Genomic DNA, 13,077 nt, shown 5'->3' on the forward strand with positions numbered 1-13,077 from the left:
CTCTCGCTGCCAGCACGCCCCCAGATGGGGGCTCCCAGGGTTCTGGGACTTGCATACCTCAGGTAACTCCCAGGTGAGGGCGGGGCAGCCTGAACTTCTGGCCCCGCTGGAGTAGGAAGAAATCGCTTTTGTTTCTGACATCTGAGCCTTCCACCTGGGCGGGGAGGGCAGACCGCAGCCCCTGCACATCCACTCCCTAGGGCGGCCTCCCACCCCATTAGGGAGCTCTGGCCGTTCAGACAAAAGGTCCCCTGGGCCGCGGGGTGGGAGCAGGTTTTGGGCAGGCTGCCAAGTCAGCCTGCACACCCAGGATAAGTCACCAGTCCTGCGTCTGGGGGCGCAGAGATTCCGTTTTAAAAATTCGAAGCATCGCTTTGGTTCGCTGTCTTTGTTCGCGGGCGCGGGTTCTCGCACACCCATTCATTCGTGCTTGACTCACTAGCTCACTCCTCCCCCCCCTCGCTCCCGAACACTGATGGGCACATTACCGCTTCTTCTTCTGTTTGAGGGACTTCCTGCGTTTCAGAATCATCTCATAGAGCTTGTCCATGCCCTCGGTGAGGCCCTCGCCGATGATGGCGCACGCCGGCTGGACGTGGTAGGTGGTGGCCGGGATGAGCTCGTGCAGCGCCAGCTGCTTCTCGATCTCGGCCACCGGCAGCGACTTGGGCAGGTCCTGCTTGTTGGCGATGACCAGCAGCGGCGTGCCCTGGTTCTCGGCGAACTTGGTCACCTTGTGCAGCTCGGTCTTGGCCTCCTCCAGCCGGTCCACGTCCACCGAGTCCACCACGTAGATGATGCCGTCCGTGCAACGGCTGTAGGATTTCCACAGCGGCCGCAGCTTCTCCTGGCCGCCCACGTCCCAGAAGTGGCAGCTGATGCCCTTGGCCGTGCCGTTGCTCAGCTTGATCTTCTCCGTGTTGAAGCCGATGGTGGGCACCGTGTTGACGAACTCGTTGAACTTGAGCCGGTAGAGCACCGTGGTCTTGCCGGCCGAGTCCAAGCCCAGCATGACGATGTGCAGGGACTGGAAGGCCGAGATGTTGGAGGAGATGTTGCCCATGGCTCCTCGCTGCGGCGCCGGCCACTGCGGCTGCGGCGGGAGGGCGCCGCCCCCCGAACAGTTACGGGCCCGCCGCGGCCGGGCGCACCTGGGCCGCGTCCGCCGCCCTCCGCCGCGACCTGCCCAGCCTCCGCGGCCCCGGGGCGCACGGCTCGGCGCGCTCAGACGCCGCGCTCTCGGAGCCCGCGCCGGCTCAGCATAGCGTCTCTCCGGCGGGCTTTTGTCTCCTGCCGAGCCGCCTCCGCTGCCGCGATGCGGGATGCTCGCGCCCGGAGCCCTCGCCCGGCGCCGGCTCGCTCTGCGGCTTCCTCCGGCCGCGCCCCCGCGCTCGGGTCGCTGCCCGGCTCTGCGCCGGCGGCAGCTCGGGGCTCCGGCGCTCGCCTCTGCTCTGGGCGGCGCTGCGGGGCCGCTCCCGCTCCCGGGGCGCGCCTCACAGGCGCAGGCGGGGGCGCGGGCTTCCCCGGGCGTCGCTGCCGCCTCTCTGTCCCCGCAGTCCCCGCGCCGCCGCCGCCGCCGCCGCCAGCCTGCAGCGGCCCGAGGGCGCCCAGCTCCGCCCCTCGCCGGCCCCGCCCCCGCCCAGCTCCGCCCCTCGCCGGCCACGCCCCCGCCACGCCGGCCACGCCCCCGCCACGCCGGCCCCGCCCCCGCCGCGGCCCTGGGTCGGGCGTGGACTTCTCCTCCCGGCTGGCCGTTTTCGCGCCCTTCCGAGCGCTGGGAATCGCCCTCGGTGTCCCCCTCCCGTGCCGCGCCCAGACAATGGGCCCCGGAGCCGGCTCGCTCTCCCCCGCCCGCTGACGCATCTTGTAAAAATAGCTCCTGCTCCCGGAACTCCCCGCCCTACCAGGTCCGGCCCGACCGGACGACTGCCCTGCCCGGCGGGGCCACAGCCCGGGGCAGCACAGCCGGCCTCAGGGAGCGGGTTCGGGGTCCCAGCTCTGCAGGCGCTGGCGCGGCCCGGAATCCAAAGCCAGGAGGCCGAAGGCAGCGTCCGCCCGGAGGCTGGGGAGAGCCCGGGCTGGGATGAGAGTGCCCCCACGGGGAGTGAGGGTGGTGGAGTCAGGTCCCCCAGACCCTCAGGAGAAGGGAAAGGAGCGCACTGGCTTCAGTGACCAGCCAGCCGGATCCGCCCCAGCCGGGCGCGTTCCCACTCAGATGCCCTTGGCTGTCCCCTGGACCTTGGCCCTCCGTGCTGGTTTTCCTGCCGGAGCTACGGGGAGGCTTCACCAGGCCACCATCACACTGCACTGGGGGCCCAGATCTGTGCCCAGGGTGCCCCGGAAGCCCAGCTTTTCTTGTCTGGTGGCAGCGATGGGTGCAGGGGTTTAGCCTTCTGGACTGCGATGGGGGCGGGGGATAAGGGCTCTATTTCCAGATAACTCAGACAACTCGCCATATCTGGACAACAGATAGCCCTTGATTGCTAAACTCCACTGTGGGGGCGCAAGATGTGTGTGTGTGTGTGGGGGGGTGCTGTCAAAACCACCGCTGGCAGTAGTTAGTGCAGCACCACGAAATCACAGCGGGTGTCTCACTTGGGTTGGTTGCCTTATTTTGTGCCCACCAACTAAGCTGACCTCCCACCTTAGGATCTCAGAAGAGCACCCTCTGCCACCCTACTTTGAGAACTGAGAACCACCTGCCTGCAGATGAACCCTTTTTTTCTGCACCTGAGGCTCTAGACACACTTGGGAGCTAAAATAAAGTATGTCCATAGTGTAGAGTCCGTGGTACAAGAGGTTACAAACACCAATGTGGCCTTGTGGGTTATTCTAAACAACTTGCCAGAGGAGGAAACCACAGCCCAGGTGTTTTTCACTTTGCCGAGACAGAAGCTAGATACTGACGGCCTGCCCCAAGCCCAGTGGTATTGGTGCCCAGGGCTGAGGGCCTGCCTGCTCTTTCTTTCACTCGACCCCCACACTATTTTCATATAATGGCAAATGAAGTTGTTAGCAACCTAAATTCAGTTGCAAAACACAGAAATTCAACTCAAATTGAGTTGGACAAAACTGAAAAATATTCACTGGCATAATTGAAAAAATAGGGATTCAGGTATGGCTGGATCCAGGAGCTAAAAAAAAGGTCTTTAGGCCAGGTGCTTATTCATTTCTTCTCTGTTTCCCTCTCTATTGATTCATTTTCCTACCAGCATCGCTGTTTACATCTGAGAGGGGGGAGAAATTGTATCTCTTTCCCATTAACTATGACAATAGACTAGAGGACACATCCTTTTGACCTTTCTGGCCTGCCCCTGAATCAAGTATTACTGTCCTGAAGGATGGAACACACCGATAGGTGTGGCCCAGGGGCTCAATTTGGGGAGGGGTGGTTCCCATGCAAGAAATCAGGCATCTGTTCCTATACAGCAAATGGTATTAAGCAAGCAAGAAGGAGAAATGTTGGCATAATTTATACTGAGGTCATGTTGGTTACTCTGAACCCTGGAAAGACAGTATCTTGTGTTTCTGGAGTGATTTTCTTGGCTCTCTTCAGGGCTTGCTTATAGGTAGTCACCTTCTCGTGAGACTCTTTCTTCTCTCTCCTCCCGGGTATGCCAGGGGAGGGCCTTGGCTGGGTGCCAGCCCGAAACAGGACTTTGATTAGTGGCCTGCAACCTGGGCCTTTGGAAAGGCACCGATCAGACTGTAACTCTCTTGATCTGGCTCCCACAAATGACCTTCACATAATATAGGACTCCTTCCCCTCACTTGCATCCACTCCCCATTGGTCAGGACTTGCTTTTCTGGTAAGGACAGCAGGAGGGAAAGGGTGTGATTTCATGGTGCTGTACTAACTACTGCCAGCGGTGGTTTTGACAGCACCCCCCCATACACACATCTTGCGCCCCCACAGTGGAGTTTAGTAATCAAGGGCTATCTGTTGTCCAGAAGAAAAAGCAGAGTCACAGACATTGCTAGAACCTTCCAGAACAAAGCCACGCAACAGAAAACTCAACTGTAATTGAACGGCAACCACTCTGCGTTCTGATTATCACTCACCAGGTGACAAGATGATTTTACAGCTGATGATTTAGCTTCTTTCCCATAAAAATGTCACGCGGCTCAGTCAGCTTTCAAATGTGAGTTGCGATCGAGAAACACCGGCATGATTGGACGGGGAGTCATGGTTACCACCGCGTCCGCAGGGCAAGGCCCACTTAGCACCGACTTCTACATGGCCGTAGCGTCGCAGCTGACCAGTTGGGCTCTGCCGAAAGGCGGGTGCGCGCCGTGCATTTCCCACCACTCTCTGGCCACGTGGCAACACCCAGCTCTGCATGCTTCAAACTTCCCGTCTCTAAACTGTATAGAACGCATGAGGCGGCCGTGAAGAATCAAGGCCATCACGCATGTAAAGTGTGTCAGTGCTCAGTAAGTGCTGGCTTTGACCACAGCAGGGAAAACACTTTCACAATGTAGTACGGCGTCATTTACCTAGTGATCAACCCCACTCCCACCCCCACTCCTGCCCTCAGTTGGCAAGTATTCCACTACTGAGTGGGAAATATTGGCTGCATGTGCTACCTTCTTCGTGTTAATTAATCAGAAGAAGACATTTCTCCGAGAATAACGCCGGCTTGCGCCCGGCCTGAGATGAATTTCACTCCCATCACAGCAATATTTCAGAGCTCCTCTCTCTTCTGCACCAAGATGACTTTACCTCCAGAAAAGAACTCAATCAGTTCACATTAAACAGAATGCAATAACTCGGCAGGGATTTTGAAATTGAATTCCAAAATAGTATTCTTTCGATCCCCCCCCCTCGCCCCCCCCCCTTTTAAGGGCTTAGAAATAAAGTGTGCCACCTATTAAGGTGACTTTTGAGTGCGTCTGTGTATTCTGTCATTATTGTCCTTGCCTTAGTAAGGCTAATGAGATGCAAAGGTGAGCATCCCATCCACAGGGGAGTGCGGATGAGGGGGCAGATCAGAGCCCGGGCGTGTGTGTCCATGAGCACGCACCTCAGGGGTGTGATGATCTGCGTTTTCTGATTGGCTGCCAGGGTTCGGGTTCCCCGCCCCCTGTGCTCGGCTGTTATAATACAGGAGTGCCCTCTACCGAGCTGCTTATGGAACAGACGCGGCCGGGCCTCTGCAGGGGTCCGTTTGCCTCCAGCCTAGGAAGCGTTCCACAGTGATTGAACAAAAACGAGTGGGTAAGGGACTCCCTCACCTGGCTCTCTGTCTGGAGCTGAGGAACTAGTTCTCTCAGAGCCCCGCGTGGTAAGCTGAGAAAGTGCCTCGACGTGGGCTCAGAGCCTGGGGACGTGGGTTCTCAGATGCAGGCGGGGGTCTTTGTCGGTGAGGGCCAGGGCAGAACAGGAGGGGTGACTGGCCAGCAGGGGGAACAGAGGCCTGGCAGAGCATGAAGGGGTTTGAACCAGGTAGAGCCATCCAAAGAATCACAGATGGATGGAAGAGCCGGGGACTCGGCATCCCGGAATCCCAGCTGAGGTTAGAGATGGGAAGAAACCCATGTTTTGCCTCTTGTTCAGGGGGCAGGCCTCCAGGGAAATGAGACCAGGAGTCAGAGGTAAAGCAGGCCAACTGGACAGAGAAAGCGATGAGGTCTGAAACAGTGGAGCTGGGTGGTCCAGGACTGAAGGTCCTCGGCTGAGAGGGGTATCCCCTTAAGGAAGGTCTCATCCGCACCCCTAGAAGTCTTGGGGAGTGCAAGACCAGAGATGTCCCTGTCCCTGGGGAGTGTCTGCATCCCGGGTGAGATGCCCACCTGGGAGCCGTGGGGAACGGAGTCAAGAAGACTGGTCCCAAGGGGGCTGTGCTGGCGGGCGGCGGGCGGGGCTGGAGACAGATGCGCATCGTGATGCCCGGGCCTTCTGCTCTACTCAAGTGGTCCAAAGGCCGGAGACAGTGGAGGACCCTTACTTTATTGTCCATTCACGTTTATGATTTTAATGAAAAACAAAACACTACCCAACCCTCTCTGAGTGCCTTTTTCCTTCTTTGCGTGAAGCAACGAGGCCGAAACAAGTCAGGTTCTCTTGCCTCTCTCTCTCTTTTTTCCCTAACAACCACTCCTAGGATGATTTTGTAGTTGTTGTTTTTGGTTTTGCTATAAAAACAGCTAAAAAGATACCCCCGCCCCATTCGAAGTCCTCATTTATCACTTGTTGATCTCGACGACATTGCCCGAGGTCGGCATAAAAATTTAGAAGTCATTATCTTTCCTATTAATATTATTTGCAGATGAGATTCTTGCATAAGATTGTTTTCAGCCCTCTCCTTAAAACTGAAGTTTCATCTTTTACATGAACTTTTTTTTTTTTTTTTTTTACCCAGGACGTTAAGAATTCTGGTCCCCTCCAATGACAGCACAATGGCATCTCAAGGCCCCCGACCCTTCCCTGGTGAAGAAGAAGAAAGAGCTTGGTATGCAGAAGTTATTTCTGATTCCTAATAATTCAATCACCGTAATTAAATTTCTACTCTAAAAAAAGCTCCAGTGAAGAAAGAGGAAAAAAAAAAAAAAAAACCCAACAACACAGGATAGTAAACACTGGTGATTAGAGCTGTGTCCCCTGAACGAAAAGTATTTGATGGAAAAGGATTACTTGGGTTTCTCCTTCTCCCTCCTCCCCAGGTGAACTGAGGTGCCTATTATTTTCATTTCATTAAAACCTCCTGGGCCGGACCCAGCGACGAGGGAGACAAAGGTGCTTTTGTGCTCCTTTGCAGCCCTGCCGGCTCAGTGGGGGAGGCCGGGGTATGTTGGCCTCTCTCTCTTTGTCTGCTTGCTCAGGATGACTCTTTCCTCTCAATCCCACCAGCCAGCGGCTTCTGGGGGAGCTGCCCGATGGGGGGCTATGGTCCGGACATCCCAGGACAGTTCTTTTGGTTCGTGGCTGCTTTTGTTAGGGGCCCAGCCACTTCCGGTCGTTTCCTCGTGAGCGGCACCACGGTGTGTATGTAACCCTGGCACCTTTTCCCGTCGATCATAGAAGAAGACCCCTTTTACTTCCTCGTTCCTCTCCCCTCCGAGCTCCTGAACCTGCTTTCCTAAGGCCTTCGGGGACCAAAGGAAATATCCAAAGGCCCTGTGGCTCCCTCCTTACCTGGCCTTTTCAACCGGCTCCATTGATCGCTCCATCCTTCTTAATTTTTTTTCCCCCCCTAAGAAAACCAACTGGCCGGGCTGACCGGCAGTGCTTCCTGCACCCTTGACTGCTCCACGTGCGGCCTGAGGTGCAGTGACCGTCATGCCGATGGCGCTCTGGGCTGGCCAGCCATAGGTTCATAGGTACATCACTCACCAGGACCTCCAGAGGCACTCTGTGCTCCCTCCCCTCCCCATCTCCCACCACGGCCACTAGACTTGGTTCCATCCGCCATCAGCCCCCAGGATGTTGGTGGCGCCTGTGGCTGGTCTCAGACCATCTCCTCCTCTCGTCTCTCAGTGGTCAGCCCTTTCCACCTCTCATGATTTCTCGCTCCTCTATCACTGCCAAGAGCAGCTGCCTGCCGGGTTCACTTGGTGGCGTTCCCAGGACACCCACACCCTGGAGCTGCAGCCTTCCCGTGGTGCAGCTGGACGGCCGCTGGACACCCAGCAGACTTGCTTGGCCTCTGGGCCGTTTGTTTCTATCAGCTGTGGTCCCGACAGCCGGCCGGCCATGGGGAACTGCCTGTCTCCGTCTCCTAAGCTGGGACCACAGCTGCTGGATGCATCTCCTTTGACCCGGTCCTCTGATGATGAATGAGGACCTGGTGTGGCCTGGGGCAGCCGGGTGGACAGCAACGGTCATGCCAGCTGTGCTCACTCTGCCATGGCGGAGGATGAGAAAAATACAGAAACACAAAAGCCAAGAAAGGAGAAGAAATTTAATTTCTGGGGTGGAAGAGCCTCACTCTCTTTTATTGAATCCTAGAGTTTTCTAACTTAATTCCCCGCCTGCTGCTTAGGGACCGTGTCCGTGTTATGATTTTATCCGGTGCTAAGTGGGTGAAACAACTACATAAAAACAACCCTAGGTCCTTCCTGGCCGAAGAAGTCAGAAATTCAGATCTAAACACACGGGCTTAGACTCCGCGGCCGAGCGATGATTTGAGAGGCCAGGATTAAAGTCGCGGGTAGCTGGAGGGGCCGGGGCGTGGCCACAGACAGGTGTCTTCCGTGAGACGTGGTCTGTCTGTACTAGGTAGGAATGGGAATGCTCATCCGTAGCAAACTTATTAAGTATTCTAAGATACTTCGGTGCAATTGTTTTGTGCTCTTACCTGAAATTTTAAAATCCTCTCTTCTGCTGCGTGTGCTATTAAAAGGAGGGAGATGAGTCTGTATGCTCTTATGGTTAAAATCACCCAGATATTGATAAGTAAAAAAAGTGTAGTACATCAATTACATCCATCTTGATGAAAAATTCTCTCTCTCTCTCTCTCTCTCTAGATATATACATAGGTATGTATATATGGACATATATATGAATGTGTGAGTATGTTAGATAGATAGATGTCTAGCTATATGATATACATGGGAATTTTCTAAAAAGAAACAAGAACACAGAAAGCTACTGGTAGTGGTTATCTCTGGATGATGGAACTGAGTACGTAGCGTGGGAAAGAGACACGTCTCACTGTCTATCTCTCCTAGTCTGCGTTTGCTCTCCGTGCGCACAGAAATAGCATTTTCATAATAACAAAGAGAGTCCAAAAACCCGGTTTAGCTGATGAATGCACTCACAGAAAAAAAAAACAAAAAAACGCCTGCATATCTATGTAGATTTAAAAAGCCCTAAATTCTGCCCTGCATGCTAGGCAGAATTAAAATAAATATAGCAAATGTCCGGAGAATAAGTTACCACACACCGGCCCGTGTCACACACCCACGCATAGGCGATTCCTGTCCAGATGCGGGTAATCCGCCCTCAGGCGTGCCAGAGACAGGGCAGATATTGACGGGAGCACACTTTCCTCTAGAGGTGCTATTCTGCCACCTCAAGGTCAGGCTGACAAGGTTAAACGCCACGTCCACTGGGAAGGTGGTCGTGGGGGGGAGAGGTCTGGCTCTTCTGCAACCTTGAAACCTCCAGGGAGGGCGTCTACCGCCAACATCCCAAGGTTCTTTGCGGGTTTTCAAGGGATGCTCTTCAGGGCCGACCCTGAGCGGACAACCATGGACCGACAGGCGCCCACAACGCCGAAGACGTTTTGTGCTCTTACCTGAAATTTTAAAATCCTCCCTTCTGCTGCGTGTGGATGCAAACTGTCTCTCATGGTGACATATCATCTACATGTCATTAACACCTATCACAGGAGAGTGCTGGAGAAGGAGGTGGCCGGTGGAGTGTCCGGAAGGTGGTGAAGAGACGGCCTCCCCACGCGGTTTGCTCACGCATTTTGCTGAGCACGGGAATGTCGGGTGCCGAGCGAGCGAGGGGGCAGAGGTGGGTCCGCCCTGCTTTGTGCTCGGTGCGTGGACATCTAGGCAGAGTTTCCCGTGCGGACAAACATCACCTTCCGTTTTCTAAAGGATGTCTGTTACGTACCTAGCAGTGCTTGGCGCTGTGCTCTCCGCGTTGCTGTTTCTTCAAGCTTTCTGAACCTTCTTCTTCTATTTTTCAAGTCACTAACTTGTTCCATGAAACCCTGGGCGTAAAGGACGGTTCTCATGTCGGACAAGCGGGAAGGAGGTTACACGGGGGAATCTGCAGGGGACGGACGATCGTTCGTTTAGTCACAGATATCTGTTAAGGTTTTTCGGTACCCCCAAACCATCTGAGCACGTGAGAATGGGTGCTAACGGTGGAGAACATGTGAACAACATGGCCAAGGCGTGACCCCTCTACTCAGGAGCTCTACTGTCTGGCCGGGGAGGTAAGCGGTCCCCCATTTTCAGGAAATGACTCTTATTTCTCCTGATTGTTTTCCTTCCTTCACATCTTTTAAATTAATTAATTAATTTTATTTTATATTTTTCTGAAGTTAGAAATGGGGAGGCAGTCAGACAGACTCCCGCATGCGCCCGACCGGGATCCACCCGGCACGCCCACCAGGGGGCGATGCTCCGCCCATCTGGGGCATTGCTCCGTTGCAACTGGAGCCATTCTAGCACCTGAGGCGGAGGCCATGGAGCCATCCTCAGCGCCTGGGCCAACTTTGCTCCAATGGAGCCTCGGCTGTGGGAGGGAAAGAGAGAGACAGAGAGGAAGGAGAGGGGGAGGGGTGGAGAAACAGATGGGCACTTCTCCTGTGTGCCCTGACTGGGAATCGAACCCAGGACTTCCACATGCCAGGCCAATGCTCTACTGCTAAGCCAACCAGCCAGGGCCCTTCCTTCTCATTTCTTTACTTCAACCTCACTTCTGCCTTTTTTCGATTTCCAGTTCCCCCTTCTTTTTTTTCTTTTTTTTTTTCTGTATTTTTCTGAAGCCGGAAACGGGGAGAGACAGTCAGACAGACTCCCGCATGCGCCTAACCGGGATCCACCCGGCACGCCCACCAGGGGGCGACGCTCTGCCCATCCGGGGCGTCGCTCTGTTGCGACCAGAGCCACTCTAGCGCCTGGGACAGAGGCCAAGGAGCCATCCCCAGCGCCCGGGCCATCTTTGCTCCAGTGGAGCCTTGGCTGCGGGAGGGGAAGAGAGAGACAGAGAGGAAGGAGAGGGGGAGGGGTGGAGAAGCAGATGGGCGCTTCTCCTGTGTGCCCTGGCCGGGAATCGAACCCGGGACTTCCGCACACCAGGCCGACGCTCTACCACTGAGCCAACCGGCCAGGGCCCCAGTTCCCCCTTCTTCTTCCTGCCTCATCCTTCCTCTCTTACAAGTCCCTGTTCCCACCCACTCGCTAAGCTGTGGCCATGTTGCCAGTCTGAACCCACGTCCTCGGCCAACCCAGCAAACAGGAGAAAGACATTCAGACAGCTAAGTGGGAAAAGCGCCTGCCCCACAGACCGGGGCCACCACCCCTGTGCCCAGGGTCCGTGCTGCTGTACAGGCTGGAGGGTCAGCCGTGGGCGTGCAGGAGACACACGTGTGCTCGGGTCACCACCTAATAGCTCCCGTCTGCACTGTGGGAAAGGCTCCGAGTGACACACACGAGGTGAACACGCCGTCATTTCAAACAGAAATACATTCTTCGGAGAAATAATTCAATATTCATTCAAGACACCTTTTGTGAACACACATTGTGTGTCCAGTGGTGGAATCACAAAACATACCTCCGACTGTGGGATGAGCCCAGAGTGCAGTGGGGTGCGGTGGGGGGTGGTCAGGAGAGGGGGCGGGGAAGTGAGGGGGCCCCGTGGGGGGCGCTGCCATGCAGGTGACTCTAAGCAAGGAGCATCGCCAGCAGACAGCCAGGAAACTGAAATATGTCGTCAGCCCTCTGGCAGCCGCGAGTCTGTCCCCATGTCCCCCTGAATGCCTGTGCTGCTGCCCCGACGGTCTGGGGGTGACGTGGTCACGGGCCAGCATCAGGGGACAAAGGAGTCTGTCAGGAAGGGCTCCGCACAGGCCGCTGGGTGACAACACAGCTGTGACCTGGGAGCAGAGGAGAAGTCGGGCGCCAACCCCACCAGGCGTTCCCTCTGGGAACCCACAGGGCCTCTGGGCCCCGACGGCAGGTGGGTAACAAAGAACTCCACTTACAATCTTGAAATCGCACCACCACGTACAAGGCCCACCGCAAAGACTTACTGATTAAAACGGTAGCAGTGATAACAACAACAGAAATAGCTTCCGGTGGGTAATTCGGGGAATGTTGTGTGCTGGTCAATGGGTAACGCCTCTCAGCGTGTTCTGAGCCCAAGGATGTGGGGCTTCAGGTCCCAAAGATTTATTTTGCCGATACCATTTTCCTTTTCTTTTATGTTTTTAGGATTTTATTTATTCCTTTTACAGAGGAGAGAGAGAGAGAGAGAGGAGGGGGAGGAAGAGCAGGAAGCATCGATTCCTATGCGTGCCTTGACCAGGCAAGCCCGGGGTTTCGAACTGGCAACCTCAGCGTTCCAGGTCGACGCTGTATCCACTGCGCCACCACAGGTCGGGCGCTGACACCATTTTCATATGAAGTTAGGTTTATATTGAAAAGCAAGTCAGGGGAATGGTGAGAAGGAAATCTGCTCTGGTCTCGTTGAGCACAAGAGTGGCTGCCTGCTCCAGAGAGGGTTGTGACAGTCCCTCCGTGCACAGCCCCAAGCCGATGGCTGGGCAGGGAAACCCTCAGCTTGTCCCCTCTGCACCATCGTCACAAATAGACACGTTCTCTACCTGCTGCTCTGCACGTACTGAGGTTACCTGTGTGTGCAGGCCTCTCGGCCACCAGAGCACACGGATTCACAAATGCTCTGTCCCTCTCTCTCCCCCTCCTTCCTCTCTCTCCCCCTCCTTCCTCTCTCTTCCCCTCCTTCTCTCTCTCCCCCCTCCTTCTCTCTCTCCCCCTCCTTCTCTCTCTCCCCCTCCTTCTCTCTCTCTCCCCCTCCTTCCTCTCTCTCCCCCTCCTTCCTCTCTCTCCCCCTCCTTCCTCTCTCTCCCCCTCCTTCTCTCTCTCCCCCTCCTTCTCTCTCTCCCCCCTCCTTCTCTCTCTCCCCCTCCTTCTCTCTCTCCCCCTCCTTCTCTCTCTCTCCCCCTCCTTCTCTCTCTCTCCCCCCTCCTTCTCTCTCTCCCCCTCCTTCTCTCTCTCTCCCTCCCTCTGTCCCTCTCTCTCCCCCTCCTTCTCTCTCTCTCCCTCCCTCCCTCTGTCCCTCTCTCTCCCCCTCCTTCCTCTCTCTCTCCCCCCTCCTTCTCTCTCTCCCCCTCCTTCTCTCTCTCCCCCCTCCTTCTCTCTCTCCCTCCCTCTGTTCCTCTCTCTCTCCCCCTCCTTCCTCTCTCTCCCCCTCCTTCTCTCTCTCTCCCTCCCTCTGTCCCTCTCTCTCCCCCTCCTTCTCTCTCTCCCTCCCTCCCTCTGTCCCTCTCTCTCCCCCTCCTTCTCTCTCTCCCCCTCCCTCTGTCCCTCTCTCTCCCCCCTCCTTCTCTCTCTCTCCCTCCCTCTGTCCCTCTCTCTCCCCCTCCTTCTCTCTCT

At 55.9% G+C, this 13,077-nt stretch overlaps 1 protein-coding gene and 1 non-coding gene across 2 annotated transcripts; both read right to left on the bottom strand.

The window, feature by feature from the left end:
- Positions 1-289: 289 nt before the first annotated feature.
- On the bottom strand, positions 290-1,592 carry ARL4C (ADP ribosylation factor like GTPase 4C). The gene has a single exon (XM_066345625.1). It carries the CDS (start codon positions 1,061-1,063, stop codon positions 485-487), a length of 579 nt encoding a protein of 192 aa, XP_066201722.1. The 5' UTR covers positions 1,064-1,592; the 3' UTR covers positions 290-484.
- Positions 1,593-10,720: 9,128 nt separating this feature from the next.
- TRNAT-GGU (transfer RNA threonine (anticodon GGU)) lies at positions 10,721-10,796 on the bottom strand. Its single transcript has one exon. It is a non-coding gene; the product is annotated as a tRNA-Thr (tRNA).
- Positions 10,797-13,077: the final 2,281 nt, after the last annotated feature.

This window comes from Saccopteryx leptura, chromosome 7 (genome assembly GCF_036850995.1).
Source record: "Saccopteryx leptura isolate mSacLep1 chromosome 7, mSacLep1_pri_phased_curated, whole genome shotgun sequence".
In the NCBI taxonomy this organism is placed as follows: Eukaryota; Metazoa; Chordata; class Mammalia; order Chiroptera; family Emballonuridae; genus Saccopteryx; species Saccopteryx leptura.